The sequence below is a fragment of the Tamandua tetradactyla genome, chromosome 20 (genome assembly GCF_023851605.1).
Source record: "Tamandua tetradactyla isolate mTamTet1 chromosome 20, mTamTet1.pri, whole genome shotgun sequence".
In the NCBI taxonomy this organism is placed as follows: Eukaryota; Metazoa; Chordata; class Mammalia; order Pilosa; family Myrmecophagidae; genus Tamandua; species Tamandua tetradactyla.
Window position 1 is genome coordinate 4,396,344 of NC_135346.1, and position 19,273 is coordinate 4,415,616.

At 44.8% G+C, this 19,273-nt stretch overlaps 1 protein-coding gene and 1 non-coding gene across 8 annotated transcripts; one reads left to right on the forward strand and one right to left on the reverse strand.

The window, feature by feature from the left end:
• Nucleotides 1-224: 224 nt before the first annotated feature.
• LOC143665098 (U6 spliceosomal RNA) lies at nucleotides 225-328 on the forward strand. The gene has a single exon (XR_013166771.1). It is a non-coding gene; the product is annotated as a U6 spliceosomal RNA (small nuclear RNA).
• Nucleotides 329-3,460: 3,132 nt separating this feature from the next.
• Nucleotides 3,461-18,534, reverse strand: PGBD2 (piggyBac transposable element derived 2). 7 transcript variants are annotated; one of them, XM_077138284.1, is made up of 6 exons: nucleotides 13,698-18,016; nucleotides 13,532-13,565; nucleotides 13,257-13,433; nucleotides 9,218-9,287; nucleotides 8,530-8,655; nucleotides 3,461-5,401 (listed from the first exon to the last, which is right to left on the reverse strand). In XM_077138284.1, exons 4-6 carry the CDS (start codon nucleotides 9,232-9,234, stop codon nucleotides 3,643-3,645), a joined length of 1,902 nt encoding a protein of 633 aa, XP_076994399.1. In that variant the 5' UTR covers nucleotides 9,235-9,287; nucleotides 13,257-13,433; nucleotides 13,532-13,565; nucleotides 13,698-18,016; the 3' UTR covers nucleotides 3,461-3,642. The 7 variants fall into 7 exon arrangements, 6 of the variants coding, with proteins under 6 accessions (XP_076994399.1, XP_076994397.1, XP_076994400.1 ...); XM_077138282.1 differs by lacking the exons at nucleotides 13,532-13,565; nucleotides 13,698-18,016 and adding an exon at nucleotides 18,396-18,534; XM_077138285.1 differs by lacking the exons at nucleotides 8,530-8,655; nucleotides 13,532-13,565; nucleotides 13,698-18,016 and adding exons at nucleotides 8,997-9,106; nucleotides 18,396-18,534.
• Nucleotides 18,535-19,273: the final 739 nt, after the last annotated feature.

The window sequence follows — 19,273 nt, forward strand, 5'->3', positions numbered from 1 at the left end:
ATAATAATGGGGGGAGGGATATGGGATATTTTAGTTCGTTATTTTTCATTTTATTCTTACTTTTACTCATATGCATTCTTTGAAGTAATGAAAATATCCAAAAATTGTGGTGATGAATGCACAACTACATGATGATAATGTGAACCACTGATTGCGCATGTTGGATGATTATATAGTATTGCATTAAGTCTAAATAAAAATGCATCATAAAAAAGGTGTAAATAGTGCTCACTTCGGCAGCACATATACCAAAATTGGAACAATACAGAGATTAGCATGACCCCTGCTCAAGGATGACACACAAATTCGTGAAGCATTCCACATGTTTTTTAAATAAAGAAAAACAAAATTTAAAAAAAAGGTATAAATATATGCAATATGTTCAAGAAGACAAAGGAAAGCATGACCATGTTTTGGATATATATCAAAGGTCTAGAGGTAGAATTTAAACATCTGAGATGGAAAATGAATAAGGACTGGATTAACAGAAGATCAGACAATGCAGAAGAAAAGATTAAGGAACTTTAATATAACAACAGAAACTATCCAAAATGAAACAACAGAAGGAAAAAGAAAAAAAAAAACGATGATTCGTGAGCAGCAGGATAACTTCAAGTAGCCTAACTTTCATGTAAATGGAATCCCCAGAGGAGAGCATGAGGGAGGAAAAAAATATTGTTTAAAAAGATGGTTGAAAAATTTCCAAATTTGATGAAAACTACAAAACCACATATTTAAAAATTTCAGTTAACTCAAAGCAGCATGAAGGAACATGATGAAAACTACTACAAGGCACAAAATAATTAAATTTCTAAAATCAGTTTGAGATACTCTTAAAGCCCCAGAGAGAAGAAGACATATTACATATGGAGGAACAAAGGCAATAAGAATGAAAGAAAAGTTCTTATCAGAAACAATGTAAGCTAGAAGAAAACAGAGAGACATCTTCAGAGTACTGAGACAAGAAAAAAAAAAGAAAAGAAACTGTCAAACTAGAATTACAAACACAGCCAAAAATACCTTTTAAAAATTTAAGTGACAGGATGTCAGTGAAAATGGCAGAGCAAGGACCTCTGAAGTTTTTCTCATCCATGAAGGCTATGAAAACAATGGCAAAAATTGCCAAAATCAACTCTTTCAAAACTCTGGAAATTACAAAAAAAAAAAAAGGCTTACAGCAATCAGAAGCATTTGTTAAAGAAAAGCAGTTGAATCTTGGTAAGAATAGCAAGCTTTGTGATATTTTTACTTGCCCTACCCCCCTACACATGCACACGCGTGCACACACACACACACATACATCCCTTCTACTAAAGCATTAAAAACCAAGAGCCCAAATCACAGGAAAGGAACCCCACCTTGGCAGCCAGGGGAAGGAACAGAAAGGGGTGGGAGTTCCCTCAAAGCCTCATTCAAGTCTGAGCTGTAGAACTTCTGAAACACTCCATTCACATGCTTGTCTTTATCTGTGACTCACAACAGGTCCAGTGCCTTCTCCCAAGCAGTGTGTGTCAGAAACAACTACACTGTGGCTGCTTCAACTAGGAGATACAAAGTGGGGCGAACAACAGGCTAAGTATACACAGGGGAAAAAACAGTCTATAGAAATTGTCCCTGAGGAAGACCAGATGTTTGACCTGCTAGACGAAAAACTCTAACCAACTATTTGAAGTACGTACAAAGAACTAAAGAAAACCATGTCCAAAGAACCAAAAGAATGCATGAGATGATTTCACATAAGATAGAGACTATTGTTAGATAGAAATCATAAAACAGTACAAAACAGAAGTTCTGGAGTTAAAAGGTGGACTAACTGAAATGAAAAATTCACCAAAGGGTTCAGCAGCACTTGATCAGGCAGAAGAAAGAATCAGGAAATTTAAAGATGGATCCACTGAGATTTTTCAGTCCAAGGGGCAGAAAGATAAACGCAGGAAGAAAAGTGAGCAGAGCCTAAGGACCTGTAGACCTGTCAAGAGCACCAAAGCACACATAACGGGAGGGCCACATGGAGACAAGAGAGCAGGTGCACAGAAAGAGTACTCAAAGAAATCGTGGCCAAAATGCCCCAAATTTTTATGAAAAATTAATCTATACCTCCAAGAAGCTCAACCACTCCAAGTAGAATAAATTAAGAGATACACATCAAGATTCTTTATAATTCAGCTGCAGAAAGACAAAAAGAATCATGACAGAGGCAACTTATCAGGCACTCAGTAACAGCTCAGTTCTCCTAAGAAATTATGAATGCCACAAGCATCAGGATATTTTTAAACTCTACAAAAAAAGACTGCCGATCAAGACTTCAATGCCCAACAAAAGTGGCATTTAAAAGGAAAGGAAAGGGTGGGCAGGGGTGGCACAAAGGCAGAGTTCTTGCCTGCCATGTCAGAGACCCAGCTTTGATTCCTGGTGCCTGCCCATGCAAAAAAATAAAAATAAAAAGGAGAAATGAAGACATTCCAAATAAATAAAAGTTGGCAGAGCTGCTCTACAGGAAACACTAAAGGATGAAATTTCAGGCTGAAATGCAGGGAACTGAGATAGGAATTCAAATCCACATAAAGAACTAAAGAACAACTACATAGGTAAATAGTTAAGACAGTATATTCTTTTGTTTGCAAGTATTTTTTTCTCATATTTAATTAAAAATAAGGTTGAGTAAACCCATGTTATAAATCTGCGTTGATGAGAACACAATGCATGAAATATGTAACTTGTATGAGAATAACAAGGATTGGTTTAGTTTAAAGCATCCACGTTAAAAAGGAAAGGACTGTGTTAGTTAGATTCAGTTATCAACTTGGCCAGGTGAGCATACCTAGTTCTGTTGCTGCAGACACAAGCCAATGGTACGTGAACCTCATCTGTTGCCAATTACATCTGCAGTCAGCTAGGAAGCATGTCTGCTGCAATGAGTGATGTTTGACTTAATTGGCTTGTGCTTAAATGAGAGAACACAATGTAGCACAGCTTAAGCAGCTCGGCATTCCTCATCTCAGCACTAGCAGCTCAGCCCAGGCCTTTGGAGATGCAGAAAGAAGTTACCCCAGCGAAAGTTGTTGGAACCCAGGGGCCTGGAGAGAAGACCAGCAGAGACCATCTTGTGCCTTCCACATAAGAAAGAACCTCAGTGGAAAGTCAGCTGCCTTTCCTCTGAAGAACCAACAAAATAAATCCCCTTTTATTAAAAAGCCAATCCATCTCTGGTGTGTTGCATTCTGGCAGCTAGCAAACCAGAACAGGGACTAAGGGCACAAGGGCAGTGGAGACATTGATCATTTGGGTTCTGGGTGAGGTGTGTGTCTGGGCCCTGGGGACCCCTGAGCTGTAAAGCACATTTATTAATTAGGTCAAAGGTCAGTGTTGAGGCAAGCAGCTTAACCAAAGTATGACGGCTGCCATGGCAGGGCACAAAACATTTTGATAGTTATGACAGTAAGTGAAATTCGTACTTGCATAAAATACAAAACCAAATCATCAGGGATTTTTAATGTTTTTTCCAACATATAAACAAAACAGGGTGCTCCAACTGCTATTCATAGCTAGTTGTAAGCATTTTATTACAAACCAAAGGGCATGTATGAAGAAGCCCTTCACGGTCCCCTCCAGTTAGTCCTGCCCCGCGCCCTCCCTGAGGCATCACCGGATATGGTACTCCCTAAAGCATTTGGCATGGATGCCCTTCTGGCACTTCTCACACCGCGTGTTGGTCTGGGAGTGGCAGAGCGCACAGCGGGTCCTCTTGTCCTGGTGGATGATCCAGTGACCGATCATGTCAAAGCGGCTCTCAGTTTCCAGCCGCCTGCTCTGCCTCCCTTGAGAGGAGATGTCAGCGTTGCTCTCCAGGTACACACAGGCGACATATCTCCGGAATGCAAGGAGGTCCACCTGGGCATCTTTGCAGCAGATCCTGTGCAGCTGCCACGCGTTGTTGAGGGCAGCATCGATGACGTAGCCGATGAAGCTCGAGTACCACTTCATGCCCCGGATCTTCACCTTGTAGTTGGCGATGTTCTGATCCATCCGGCTGACGCCTCCCGCCTTTTCCTGGTACAGCCTTACCAGCGACGGCTGGTGGACCTGGGTCCGTGTGTTGGCTGCTCCCGAGTACCGACTCATCAGCCTCATTGGCTCTATGCCCACTGCATTGGAGCAGATGTTGACCACACTGCTGTCATGCCAGCGGCACACAATGATCTCCTCACTCTCGTCCACTTTGTAATCAAACGAACCCCTCTTCATTTTCTTTAGTTCCTTGGGATCTTTAAGGGGACATCTCTCAGTCCTGTACTCACGGATAGTTCCTGTGGCCTTCACCCCCTTCTTCCTCAAAATGGACATCAGCTTGACACTTGTAAAAACCTTGTCAAAAAAGATGTGGTATGGTAGGCAGCCTCGCTGCTGAAGTGCATCCACAAATTTTATCACCATACTGCCTCCTAAATCCAAACCCTCATCTGGCTTGGTGAATAGGGTGCCCTGAGAGGGCTCAAACCACACTAAATAGCCTCTGCTGGTTGTCCCACACCAGATCTTGTACCCAAGCCGGGAAGGCTTTCCCACGTGCAGCTGCTTGGATCCCCCATGCCCAAAGTACTCACACATGGACTCACCAAAGCTATAGAACTCTTCCAAGGGTGCATGCTTCTGGAAGTTGGAGTTCATCCGGATGATCAGAGGCCTAACCTTGGCAAACCTATCAGTCTCAGCGAGTTCACTGTTATCTGCAAAATGCAGGTATGAGAAGATCAGTTCAAATCTGTCCCTTCTTATTGCATCAGCCACAAGGTGGTGATGTGAATCAGGTGATGTTTCCCAAAACATTCTTCTCCTCGGATAGCAGATATACCCACTTAAAATCAGAATGCCCAAAACACACTTTAATTCTTGGGCTGTGAGACCCAGGTTGAAATTTTTCTGCCAAGCATAACGATTAGTTTCATTAACAATGAAATTAATGGTTCCTTCATCAAAAAACAATTCAAAGAGGCCTACAGGACTCAGTTCTTGGCTTTTGAGATACTCGATATGAGGATCTGATGCCGTCCAACTGCCAAAGTCAGGTCGGATATCCCTTTTGGTCCAAACACGCTGAGATCCAATGCCTGTCTTCTGCCTCTTCCTCACTGGCTGCAGCTCCAGATCGCCGCTGTCCTCCTCAGCACCGGAGTCCTCAGACACAACAGAGGCATGCAGCAAGCTTGCCGGCAGGTAAGCGCCTCGCTGGCCATCTTCATCACCCGAGTCCTCGTCGGTGAAGTCCCCCGCAGCATTCTCAGGAGGTGAAATGAAAATCTCCCCATCCTTGCCAGACTCTTCTTCCTCTAGAGCACTGAGAACCTGAAGCAGCTTAGTGGACTTCACCTTTGAGCGTGTCTCTCTCTCAGCAGTGGTATCTCTGCAACAACAGGAAGCAGAATCAGAAAGAGGCAGAGTTAGCAAAGTCTCTGCACCAGGCAGAGGAAGATTTTTCAGAAGCAGACAGTGCCATGGCACCAGCAGCAAGGAGGGCAGACCCTATGAAAGCACCTCAGCTTGAACGGCACCACTGATCTGGGCACAGGTACCAGGTAAGTGAATTTTCCAGATTAACACAGACTACTTTTTTCCTAGAGTAGCAGTAATAAATTTTGAAACTACAAAGGCAATTTTAGAATGTTCACATACTATTTTAAAGAAAGACCCACAAAGCACAGATGAATTCCTAAACTAATCCATAGATTAATATCTTGTAGCTCTTTCTTATTCCAAAGTTTGGATAGAAATCTGTAATTTATTGGTGCAATGCTGGGCAAGTTGAATGGTCAGATATGCTGTACCAAAACCTGCCTATGAATTCAGTGCAGGAGAAATGTTAATGAAGGACATTTTTCTGTAGAGATGATTCCTACTGCAACATACAGGGGTAGTCTTTAACATAATTAAAAAGAACAGGTTATAGTGGTACCAGATCTATTTTGTAACTAACAAATCAGATTGTAAAGTTATTATGAAAACATCCCTGAGTCCACTGGGGTGTTTGTTTACCTGTTAGTAAAGATTTAACACATCTTCAACCATACTACCTAAAATCTGTCTGAATGCTGCCTCGTAAATGAGACCCATTTCACACGGGAGTGTCTCTTCTAACAAGATTAGCAACTCAATTGGATAGATTGAAATACTAGTGGTCAATGAGAGGGAGGGATAAGGAGTATGGGATGTATGATTTCTTTTTCATTTCTTTTTCTGGAGTGATGCAAATGTTCTAAAAATGATCATGGTGATAAATACACAAGTATGTGATGATATTGTGAGCCACTGATTGCACACCATACATGAACTGTATGTATGTGAAGATTTGTCAATAAAAATATTTTTTTAAATGAAAAAAAAAAATTAGCAACTCAACTCTCTGGGGGCATGAAGTTCTGCTAGCATCATTTGAAGAAAAAAAAAAAATTGGTGCAGTGACCTGTAACAGAACACCTCGGTCGAAACTAAAGAAGAGGCATCGCACTAACCTTCTACACCTGTGGTTTCCTGGTGCACAACAGGCCCAGCTCTTCCAGGATCGCTCACAGCAATCACCTAGCTTTACATTAATAACTGCATGTGAAATGAGTACAGAATGGGTGAATGGTTTATCTTTATCCATTCAGATCACTCTACTACACCGTACTTGCCAAATTCCCAAAACAAATGCATTTTATTTCATTAAGTGAATTTTCCAAAGAAACCACAGTAACTGGTATCAAATATGCCCTCTCTACCGACAAAATGAATTTGATTGTTCCTCCTCTTTTCCTGATGCCTGGGATTTCACATTCCATCAAGGTTACATGATTAGAAAATCTAATACAGCAGCATTTTTCCATTTTCTGGTAGGTTACTTAGTCTGTAGCAAGACAAAAGGAAGGATCTCTAAGACAGTGACTGTCTCCCTTGTGACCTCAAGTGTAGACTACTTAAATGGAGAACAGCATGGAATAGGACAAAACAACCACCAAGGTTTTGATGGAAAATAAGAGCCCAGCTCCAAGCTTGGTGATAATTTCACTCAACATATGGCTTATGTACAAACACATTGCACATACCCTGTTTTCACTAAATATTCAATAATACACACTGAATTTTTAAAAAGAAAACTAATTATACAGTAAATGTCTTGAGTAATTAAGATGCAATCTTAAAAACATAACCCTTAAAAAAAATTGACTACTGTATTAAATCATGCCAACTTTGTGCCTAGCTATGGAGAGGGAATTATTTTAAGATTTTCAGGTTGTAAAAGAATCAACATAACCATTGAAGTGGATTTGGTCAAACAAGGGTGGGCAAAGGATGCCTCTGCCCACTTTGTAGAGAGGATGGCAGTATCCCCAAAGCAAAAACAGTTGATAAAACTGAAGACAGATCTGGATCCAAGAAATGTACCAATAAAATGATGGAGTAGCTCCACATGTGGTGAACATTCCCTCTGGTACCCAGTATCACCTCACTCTGTGCAGTGACTAGCACAGAGCACTGATGGGGTTATTTTAAGCACATGCCTAGTGAACCGCTCTAAAATACCCAACCCCTTTGTGGTGCTCTGCTCTACGATGGGTGGAGCAACGAAAAACAGAGTGCGTCATCCATCTGAAAACCCAGGACCTTCCTCACCAGCGTCAATGCAGATGACTTCTAAAAATTTGGTAAATGGACTGAAATAAATTCCCTGTCTCCGCTGCTCTAGGAGCTAGAGCCCATGTGGCACTTTGACAGGATACCTCCAGATTCCACTTTTAAGTGCAGAAATAACTGAACGATGGGAATCATTCTAAAGAGGAATTACACACTTTCTTCTTAAATAAAGAGTTGGAATGGACAATTCACACAAGGGATAAGTCCGGATGGTGCTGCCCTCATCCCATAATAGTAACTAGCTATGGAAAGCCTGGGTGCTGCAGTGACCCTCCACGTTGCCCCTTCCTCAGTGGACCCAGCAGCTTTCTTTCATGTCTCTGCCTTACTTAGCTCTTTCCTTTTCTTATTCCTTCAGTAAATTAAGTTTCTCTTGCTTCCCAAATTTTCTAATTCTTCCTATTTGAATTTTAACTAACTGAATTTAGGCACTGAATAGACTGAGAGACCTTTAGACTGCTCCTTTGAAAACTGATATCTTACTGTAGTCTAAGTACAATCCAGAGGCCAAATTCAGAAAACAAGGAAACCCCAGCTCTTTACCCTCCCATCCTCTGAAAACAGGAACCAAATGGAAATTGAGACGCACAAATACCTAATGACCATCTACTATCCGCAGGTGCTACCCAAAGGTTGGCAGTGGGCAAACGCCACTCCCAGACTGAACAGCACTTAGGTTTAATGGAGGAAGACAGACAACAGATGAACAAACAGGTAAATATGCAGGATAACGTCAGGTAGCAATGAGTGCCACCGAGATCATGGGCAGAAAGTGCAGCAAGAGGTGCTATTTTAAACAGGATGGTCAGGGAACGCCTTGGAGAGCAGACAGGTCAAATTAAAGAATGAGCCATGAGCTACCTGGAGCACAGGTGTTCCAGGCAGAAAGAGCCACAGCTCAAAGCCCCGAGGCTGCTGAAGGAAGCTGGCATCTGACGAATAGCAGGGAAGCAGGTGAGACTGCAGATACAGTGGGCAAAGATGCACCTGAGGGGAGGAGATCAAAGCAGAGGCAGCCAGGGAGGGGCCACTGGCAAGCGTTTCTGTTGTGTTCAGTAATAACAGGAAGACGTGCCGGGGGATGTGAGCAGAGCAGTGAGATGGTTAGACCTAGGCTATGAACAGATCACTCCAGCAGATGAATGGACTAGGGAAGAGGGCACGCCAAGAACCCTGCTGCTGCTTGTGTCCACCTCCAGGCTCCAAGCTCGGCACGGGAAGACCCTCCTCCCTAGAAAAAGGGTGCAGGCTTTACAAAGACTATTTCACTGCAGGCCCTACCACGGACCCTGGAGCTGATGTTACATTTTAGGTTCATTCAATGTTACCTCCCGGACACTAACTCTGCCAGCCCCCTTGGTGGTGCCAGGGCACACGGCAGACCTTGGGAAAGGCCAGGCTTCATGAAGTTCTGCAGGGGCCAGGAATGGAAACCCACCTGCAAGGAGAAGAAAGTAGAAATCCTTCCTGCCATGGTCCTCAGACTGAGACACCACTCTCGGACGACAGGAGCATGCCATAGTCATATTTCATAGAGCAGTTCTCCTACCTGGAGGTTGAAGCCATGACGAACTGAGCAGCAGACGGGGGTGTTGTCTTTGCTCCCAGAGTCTAAGAATCTGTAAATATAAGTCCATTTTAAAAACCCTTATCTTAATAAACAAGAGAAAATAATCATTTAGGGAAAATAAATCTCCAACTCAAGGTCCCCTAATTTTACATATTATTTATGTAAGAAGAACATTAATTTCCGTTTGTTTCTGAGAGCTTGGGAATGAATCATGTACTTTGGGAGCTTGGCTGGCTCAGGGAGAGCACTGCCATTCGGAGGGAAATGGGCAGGATAATCTCAGGAAATGGTGCCTAGTCGAATGCGTACACAGAGAGAAAAAGAGAATGCTCTCTCACCTCATACCTCACACAAAAACCATTCTAGAAGAGGATGTCTCATCTTAAGAACTATTGATATTCGAGGCCAGTTCATTCTTTGTTGTGATATTTAGGCGCATCCCTGGCCTCTATCCACTACAGACCAGGGGACACGCCCTCCCCCACCTCCCAACTGTGACAACTAAATACAAATTCAAACATCACCAAATGTGCTGGGGGGGGGGGACAGACCACCCCCAGTTTGAAACCACTGTTCTAGAGCAGTGCTGCCAGATACAACTCTCTGTGATACTGTTCTAAATGTGCACCATTCAAAACTGCAACTACCAGCTCACTATTAAGTACTTGAAATGTGGATACTGTGACTGAGAAACTGAACTTTTTATTTATTATAATTTTTAATTAATTTTAACTTAGCCATATGTGGCTATTGGCTATGGTACCGGGTGCTGCAGTTTAAAATGTATTAAGAGCTAAACCTGAAAAAGTAAGAGTTTTAAACTCTTGAAATACATTAAAAATTCCAGAATGGGGAAATCTTTCCTTAAGAAAGCCAAAAAACCCAAACTATAAAGGAAGACAGATTAATTTACAGCAAACTTGAACAAATCAGTGGTAGGCAGCCCCACTTCCTGGCACTTGTGCCACCATGTGATTCTCTCCTCTTCAGTGTGAGCTGGCCAAGTGACTTACTTCAAATAAACAAAGGTGATGGGATGTCACTTCTGAGATCAGGCTACAAAGAGGCCAGAGCTTCTGTCTTATGCACATTCTCTCCCACTCTCTCTCTCACTTACTCTGAGGGAAACAAGCTGCCATGTCCTGAGCTACCTACAGTCCAACAACTCATGAAGAAGTGAATCCTCCCCGACAACTGGGCCTTCGGATGAGACCACAGCACCTGCTGACAGCGTGGCTGCCACCCGGGAGACACACTGAGACTCATGAGGGCAGCCAGGTCTGCGATCAAGACCCACAGGAAATGATAAAGGTCTGCTGTTTTAATTATCTACGTTTGGGGGTAATGTGGGATGAAGAAACAGCTAGTAATAAAACATTTATATAACAAAGTACCAAAAACAAAAACAAAAACCAGAGACTGCGATATTCACAATACATATAACAAGCAAAGAGCCCATATTCAAAATACATAAAGATTTCAAAAAAAAACAATGAAGAAAGAAAAAACACCCCATACAGGAAAGAAATGGGCAAAGCACTACGAAACAGTATACCCTAAATTAAACTATGGACTTTAATTAATAGTATGATTATAAAAATGCACTATCATCAATTGTAACAAATGTCCCACAACAACGCAAGATACTGGTGGAGGGGGATATATGGGAATCCCATATTTTTGCACTATTGTTCTGTAAACCCACAACTTCTCCAATAAAGGGGAGAAATGGGCAAAAGATGTGAAAGGGAAACTCACAAACATGGAAAACTAAATGGGCAATAAATTTTTGGAGAAAGGCTAGACTTTGCAGAAATCAAGGAAATACAAATTAAGACCATAGAATGAACCACCCCCAACTATTAGCGTCCAGTAAATTTATCTCTGCCGATATCAGGGGCAGTAGACACCTGGAGAACACCTGAGAAGCTGAATACGGCAAACGGCCTACCCAATAGACCCATTCTGAGTACACATCCTGGTGAAAGACTCAACAGAAGACACATGAAAAATGAGAGAATAGGGCACTCAGAGAATTGGTTCCTCCACTGAAACAACCAAAATCTGGCAAAGATAATCAATACTTTAGGAACTCTGCAATCTAATGCAATGCTTTCACCAACCACAGAACTTCCTAATGAAGAAAAAGGGAGCTGGATTTGGGGTAAGAAAGTGTGGCACGTCTGCCCATCATCCTGCCAGCCCTGTTCCCCAGCAGCAGCAGTAGCTGTGGAGGTGACGGCCCAGGCATTCCTGGTGTGGCCTGCTGGTACCAGGGGGTAACGTGGACCTTGTTTTTAAAATAGTGTTGCTGTGCATTTTCATCTGTCTGAGGGACTAGCACAGAAGCTGACCTTTATCTCACAACCCACAACAGGCTGGAGCAGTGTTCCAGGGGGTGGCACCTGTCAAAAGATTTAAGAACATACACTGCCAGTGCTCACATGGGAAAAGGGATGACAGACAAGAGAAGAAGCAAAGACATATCCAAAAGCTTGGGAAGGACAAGGCTGAGAAGGAGCTTCTTGAGGGAATAAGGGCTCAGAAGGCTCACCACATACACCATGGAAAACAGATGCAGAACGCATGCCCAGAAACAGACGCATGCTCAGAAAAGACCTGAGAGGAGCCTAGGTTTGCGCTGCCTGGCAGACAGCAACACCACACATAAGAAGGTGTACACTAAAGCAAGTCTGTGGGCAACCTGAGAAATGAAGGTATCTCTCCACCTCACAGAGAAGGTGCAAAGACCAGGAAGTAGCTTTTTCTTCTTTCTTTCGGCTCCAGGCATTTAAAGAAATGTGTCAGGAAGCGACCTCCTTTGTCAGAGATCACACATGACAATGAATACAGTCTTTGCAAAGAAGCTTAGAAAAGTGACTAAACAAATGAATAACTGCAGCAATCAACAATTAACCAAAAAAAGAAAAACCTTGGGTTAGAGGAAACTGTGCTTTACAAATAATATTCAAAACACCCAGTTATCTACACAAAATGTGAAGGCATACAAAGAAAAAGGAAAGTATAGCATACACACAGGAAAAAAAATTGACAGAAGCCATGCCTGAAGAAGCCCAGATACTGAAATCACTAGACAAAGTCTAATTCACTTAATAAGTCAAGCCCTCCATCTTGGGGCTTGCCCTTATGAAACTTATTCCTGCAAAGGAGAAGCTAAGCCTACAGGAGTCACGCCCAGAGAACTCCTTTTGTTGTTCAGATGACCTCTCTCTCTAAGCCAGCTCAGCAGGTGAACTCACTACCCTCCCCTCTATGAGGGACATAACTCTCAGGGTGCAAATTTTCCTAGCAATGTGGGACCTGACTCCCAGGGATGAGCCTGGTCCTAGCATCGCGGGATTGAGAAAGACTTCTTGACCAAAGTGGAGAAGAGAAATGAAACAAAATAAAGTTTCAGTAGTGGAAAGGTTTCAAATAGCTCATTCTGGAGGTTTTTCTTATATATTATGTAGATATCCCTTTTCAGTTTTTGGTATATTGGAGTAGCTAGAGGGAAATGCCTGAAACTGTTGAACTGTAACCCAATAGTTGATTCTTGAAGGTGATTGTATAACTATGTACAGTGTGACCATGTGATTGTGAAAATCTTGTGACTGACATTCCCTTTATCCAGTGAATAGACAGATGAGTAAGAAAAAAAAGACAAAAATAAATAAATAATATGGGGGTAAGGGGGTATGGAATATTTGAGGTGTTCCTTTTTACTTTTATTTTATTATTATTAGTATTGGTTTGGGGGTAATGAAAATGTTCCAGAATCTGTTGTGATGACAAATGCACAAGTATATGATGATAACATAAACCACTGATTGTATACTTTGCTTGACTGTATGGTATTCTAGTTTACTAGCTGCCAGAATGAGATACATCAGAAAAGCAACAGCTTTTAAAAGGGGAATTTATTAAGTTCCAAGTTTACAGTTCTAAGGCTGTGAAAATTTCCCAATTAAAGCAGGTCTATAAAAATGTCCAAATTAAAGCACCAACAAGAGGTTACCTTCACTTAAGAAAGGCCGATGAAGTTCAGAGTTTCTCTCTCAACTGGAAAGGCACATGGCAAACATGGCCACGTCTGCTAGCTTCCTGTCCAGGCCTCTTGCTTCACGAAGCTTCCCCAGGGACGTTTTCCTTCTTCAGCTCCAAAGGACTCCTGTAGCTGTCATGGCTCTCCTCTCTTAAATCAAGACATACAAAAATATTAAACATAATGAAAATGATTAAACATAATGAAAATGATTGCTAAATTCTGCTACAGTTAAATTAAGAACTTACAGTTCACCAGAAGAAATTCATAAATAGAAGAACTCTGCAATATATAAAAGTATTAGTATCTAGGATATATAAACAATCTAGGATATACAAAGAAATCTCAGGAATCAATAAGAAAAAGGGAATAGAAAAACACGCAGAAGAAATAGCATATGAAAAGATGCTCAACTGCCACGCCCAGCGCGGCTCAGCGTCAGGACCGAAGGGAGGTGACGGGAAACCGGGAAACTGAGGAAGAAGAAGCACAAGAGACAAAGACATAGTTAAAGCTGGGACCAGGTGGGGCTCTGAGCTCAGATGGAGACTCAAGGACCCCGAGAGGTTCAGCACTGTTTATTTTATAGGACTGTGAGATAAAAAAAAAAAAAAAAGTCAAAATGTAACTAAGGAAAAGCAAAGGATGAAGAATGAGCTCAACCATCTGCTTCCTTGTGATCTGATGAGCCAAAAGTTACATGTTTCCCCAGCCTCCTTCCCACCAGATTCAAGCAGCTTTGCAACACTTTAGTCTTTTCAGGACATCAGGTGCCTGTTCCCACAGAGACAGCTTTGCTATATCTCTGCAGCGAGCATGTGACATCTGTCTCATCTGCGACCGGACACTCAACCTCATTATTATTCAAGGAAATTCCAGTTAAAACCATGATGAGATACTTCAAATATATCAGACTGGCCGACCGTAAAAAAGGCAGGCGCTATCAAGTGCTGGAGCAGATGACTAATGCCAGAAACCATGTCCTGCTGATAAGAGTGTAAAAATGCAGCAGGATCTCCTGAGGTTGAACATGCACAAACCCAACCCCCAGCAATCGGCCCCAGCAGTGTTCACAATCTCAGCACTCCTGGCATTCGGGTGAGATAACTCTGGGTGGTGTGTCCATGGGGGTGGGAGCTGTCCTGAACTTTGTAGGACGTTTAGCACATCTCTGGCCAGCAGCACCTCACCTCCTGGCTGTGACAACCAAACTGTCTCCACACAGAGGCAAATGCCCCCTGGGGGACACCTCTCCCACCCCTCGCTCCTGCTGAGGACCAGTGTCCTAAGGAATTCCCACCCTTATGCACCAGGAGATCTTAAGAATGCCCCACTGCACCACTGTTTATTTACAGTAGCAAAATCCTAGAGAGAGCCCATAGGGCCATCAACAGAACGGATGTAATGGAATACACCCTAGAGAGCGTGGCTGAGAACTTCAGCCATCCACAGCACAAGAGAATCTCCAAATCAAATCAGAAGATTTTTGCAGCATGATTTCACTTTACAAAGTCCCCAAAATTATAAAATATATAATCTGGAAATATATACATAGTAAAACTACAAAGAAAAGCAAGGAAATGAATAAGATAAACTTCAGATCTGAAAACTAAAAATGGGACTGGGACAGGCACAGAGAGGGCATCTAAGACTTTAAAAAGCTTCTATGTCTTAAACTGGGTGGGATATTCAAAGTTGATTCATTATTCTTTAAATTGCTCCTATGCATTTTATGTATCTGTGTATGAATAGTTCACACACACACACACACACACACACACACATATACCAGACACATGGCCACTTGCAAAAAAACATGAGGGCAAGTACTGAGATGGCCCCATCAGTGCCGCAGGAGTCCCACGGTTGTTCTGCAGTGAGCAGGGAGTGACAGGGAGGTCTCTCTGGGTTCAAAAGCACACAGCTTGCACATCTAGAGGAAGAAACTCAGAATATGGCAGTCCTCCCACCCAACAGTCTCATAAAGCCCTGCCGGCATGCATCCCAGCTTGTCCCTCCAGCACCTCAGTCCACCTACCTCCTCCCTGAACCCCTGACATGGATGGTAACTTTGTCTGCAGTTTGGAAGAAAAGCTCACCATCTGACCACAGCGCAAGCTTCTGGATGTGTGCATCACAGGTTCTGTAGTCCCTGTGTGTCCTGAGGGAATGCTGGCATGTGACAGGCATGTTGGGGACCCCGCCTAGCTTCGGCCCTGGCTTCCCTTGGCAGACTCGCTGCAAGCTGACCCCAGGTGTCTGAGGCGTGAGAGAATGACCATGGCCCTTCCAGCCCCATGCACGAGTCTGCAGCTTGTAAGGAGGCAGGATATGGAGCCACCAGTTAGAAGAGCACATCACTCACCATCTCTGCCCGGTTTCCTGCCTGGGGAAGGGGCCATTGTGGTACCTACCTCGACAGGACTGCTGTGCGGACAACGAGATAAAGCATGTATAAAGCATGCACCACATCTTCTGGCTCTACAAGCCTTAGCTGTCACTTCGGAGCCACGACCCATTACACACAACTTCTGCAGCCAAAGGCCTTCTGAAAACAGACTTTCCAAAGTCTGCAGCAAACTCTTTTGGCAGCAAAACCTGGTGAAACTGATCTGATGTCCTTATAATCCACATGTAGACCATTCACTGAAGATAACCACTCACTGAAGATATTCAGACATTTTCAGGCAGAAATACTGTTTGATCAAGGGGTGTTCCTGTGTTTTAAAAAATTCAGACAATGACTTCTTGACCAGTCTGGCCCAGTCTGGGTCAGGGGATGTGACCTGTGTTACCATTTTACAAACACTGCCCTTCAGCAGCTCATCCCTGTTCTCTTTTTGTGCCCTAGGCAGCCATCATCCACTCACCAACAGCCGATGACAACCCCTTAGCTGGTCATTTCAACATTAACATGTCCTCATCATTATGGAGGAATGCCCCACACCACAATTCAACCTGGCTCCAGAGTAAGGGAAAGGCCACACACAGCCTGGGCCCCTAGCTGCTTTGGTTCAGGCCAGTCTAGTCCCTAAAACACCCTCCTTCACCCATCAAGGCCTCCTCCATCACAGCTTTGACCACGTTAGACTGAAATGACCCATGATGTACTCCTTAATGGCAGGGCAGGTGCAGGACTTACTCATCTTTTTTACCCCAGAAGCCAGCGTGTATGCAACACACACTCAATAAATGCTCACCAAGCTGAAGCATGACACAGAGCAAATGGCCACACCCCAGAGGATCCATCTACCTCAACCCAGAGCACGTCCTCACTTTCATCTTCACTTTTTTGCACTGAGACAGCCATTTAGATAAAAACCAGAATGCTTGATATGATTGATTCTAACCAAAAACATGTTCTTAAAAGGACTCTGAGACCCCGCAGAGGAAATGTCTGTTAGTGAACAGTCGTACACAGTAGACTCAGCCAGAGCAGAGGGGTTGGCTGAGCAGGAAAGGTGACAGAAGTTCATTTCTCCTTTTCCATGCTCCCCAGGCTCTTCTACCTTCTTGCAGTGACCTGCAGAACCAACAGTTTAATGGGACATGGGTAACAAGTGCCTCTACAGAGTAAAACAAAGTCACAACAATATAAGGTCCCAAGAGGCTGTTGGGTATCTTAATAAGTACCCCATCACTTCTTCATTCATTCAACAAAGAACTAAATTGTCTACTAGAATGCTAGGCACATATGAATAAAATTACCACTATGCCAGCCAGGACTGCCAAGGAGAGGAGGTGGGAGGTGGCCGGAGAGGTAGAAGGGGAACAAGAAGGTTGGGTGGCCAAGGGGCAGCCTGGGTCACCTGCGCCACAGCCACCCAGAGGCCCAGCTGGTCCTGGCACCCAGGAGCAAGTCATCTTTGAGATCCTTAACTTCCTGGGCAGAAGGAAGGGGACAAGGGTTGGAGAGGTGGTAGGTGACTCCCACTGTTTAACACGTCAATTTCTCCAAAGAGACAGGGCAACCAAATGCAACTAAATCCTGAACTGGATCGTGTACAAAATGTAATGGATGTTCCAGTAGAGACATCTGAATAAGGTCTGTAGATAACAGTTCTGTATCAAATGTTGATGTCCCAGTTTTGCTAATTGTATGGTGGTTAGGTAAAATGAAATAAAAGTGTGGGGAATCTGGAGGAAGGGTAATGCGAATTCTTTCTCCTACTTTTACAACTTCTTTAAATGTTGAGTTATTTCAACCTTAAAAATTAAAACTTATACATATAAATGCCTCAAAGCTGGGTGTAATAATTTCTTTGTTTTATGGATCCCAAAAGATCATGTTCTTAAAGTTAATCCATTCTTGTGGGTATAAACGTATTTCAGTAGAGGACGCCCCAAGTGGGTCTTAATCATCTTGATGGAGTCCTGTATAATAGGATGAAATACACAGAGAAACACACAGAAGACAGGAAAAAGGACACAGAAGCTCAGAAAGAAAGCCACATGGAGCAGCCACAAGCTGAAAGCAACTGAACCTAGGAGAGAAGCACCGGCACACGCTGTTAAGTGCCTCGCCACATCACAGAGGAGCTCAGAATCCTAGAATAGCCTGACATGCCTTAATGTGAACATTTTCACAAGGCTCAGAATTTGGGCAATCCCCGTTGTTAAAAGCCAGCCCATTTCTGGAATATCGCATATCAGCAGTTGGGCAAGGTGCTTTAAGAGGGCTTGGGAAAGGCGCACTGTGAGACACGGGCAGAAAACAAACACCCTCTGTTGCAACCTCAGCGACTCCGAAGACCCAGCTACAGAAAAGCCTCGCACCCAGCCCCGCCCCTACCCGGAGCCCCGCCCACGCCCAGGCCCCGCCCACGCGCCAACCCCACCCACCCCGCCGCTGTGGCCACACCTCTGGTCCCGCCCACAACCCGCTCGCCGCGCACTGAAAGCGCCCCCAGGCGGCCCTTCCCTCGAGGCCCCGCTGTCCCGCCCACCCCAGGATCGGTCTCGCGCAGCCAGAAACAAAGACCCGCCCCGGCCCCCGCCCCGGCCCCGGCCGGATGGCCCGCGAGCGGTCAAGGGGACGGGCGTTGAGAAAACGCAACGCCAGGGCCCGCCGCTCCCGCACCCAAGGCCGGCCTGACCCGCCGCGCTGGCTACCTGTAGAGGGCCGAGCCGTGGCCCCGGGGCCGCCGGACGCCACGGCGGACGCCACCGCCATCCGCTGCCCGAGGCCGGAGCGCCGCACGGCGCCGGCTGTCGCGGACGCGCAACGTCCGGCACCCGAGCGCTTGCCGTGCAGAGCCGCGCCCCCGCCACGCCCCCGGCCCTCCTGCTGGGCCCGATTGCCCGCAGCCTTGCCGCGGAGGGGCGGCGAGGGACCATCGAGACGCCGCGGCCTCCGGGGTGCCTAGAGCAGCCCCGGAAGTGCCCGGGCGGTGGTCGAGGACTCAGGCCTGTGGCCCCGTTGGGCGACCCTGCCACCGCTGCCGCCCACGCCCCTCCGCTCCGCGTGCGCGGGAACGCTCTCCTCTCCCCTGGCAGAGGCAGGAAGCCTTCGCTCCCGATGGGGCTGCTTCTCGGAAGGTGGTCCTCGGGCCGGGTGCCGTCCTGGGAGCCTGCTGGGAGGACGGCCGATCCTGCGGCGCTTCCAGGCCCACCAGGTGATGGTGACGCGCAGTGGACTTGCGGCCGCCGCTGGAGAGCAGTTTCTCAACCTTGACGCTATCGTCGTTTGGAGCAGAAAAGCTTTGCCATGGGAAGCTGCCCTGTACATTGTGCGGAGCTTAAAATGCAGGACGCCTAGTTAAATTTGAGTGTTAAATTTACGACATTATTAACCTGAAATTCAGATTTACGTGGGCGTCCTGAAATACCGGATGGCGATACTTACCTGTATTTTTGTTTGCTAAATCCAGAAACTTTAGTTGTAGGATACTTAAAGCATCCCTAACATCTGGTAGGGCCTTTTCCCTCTAGGTGTAATAAAAATATCTCCAGAATATGTTCCCTGGAGGGTCAAAATCAGTCCCCACCCC

Excerpts from the sequence above, each read along its gene's own strand:
- PGBD2 (XM_077138282.1), bottom strand. Across the intron at positions 5,402-8,529 it reads CTGGAACACCTGTGCTCCAG|AGATACCACTGCTGAGAGAG; the intron begins GTAGCTCATGGC and ends CTGTTGTTGCAG.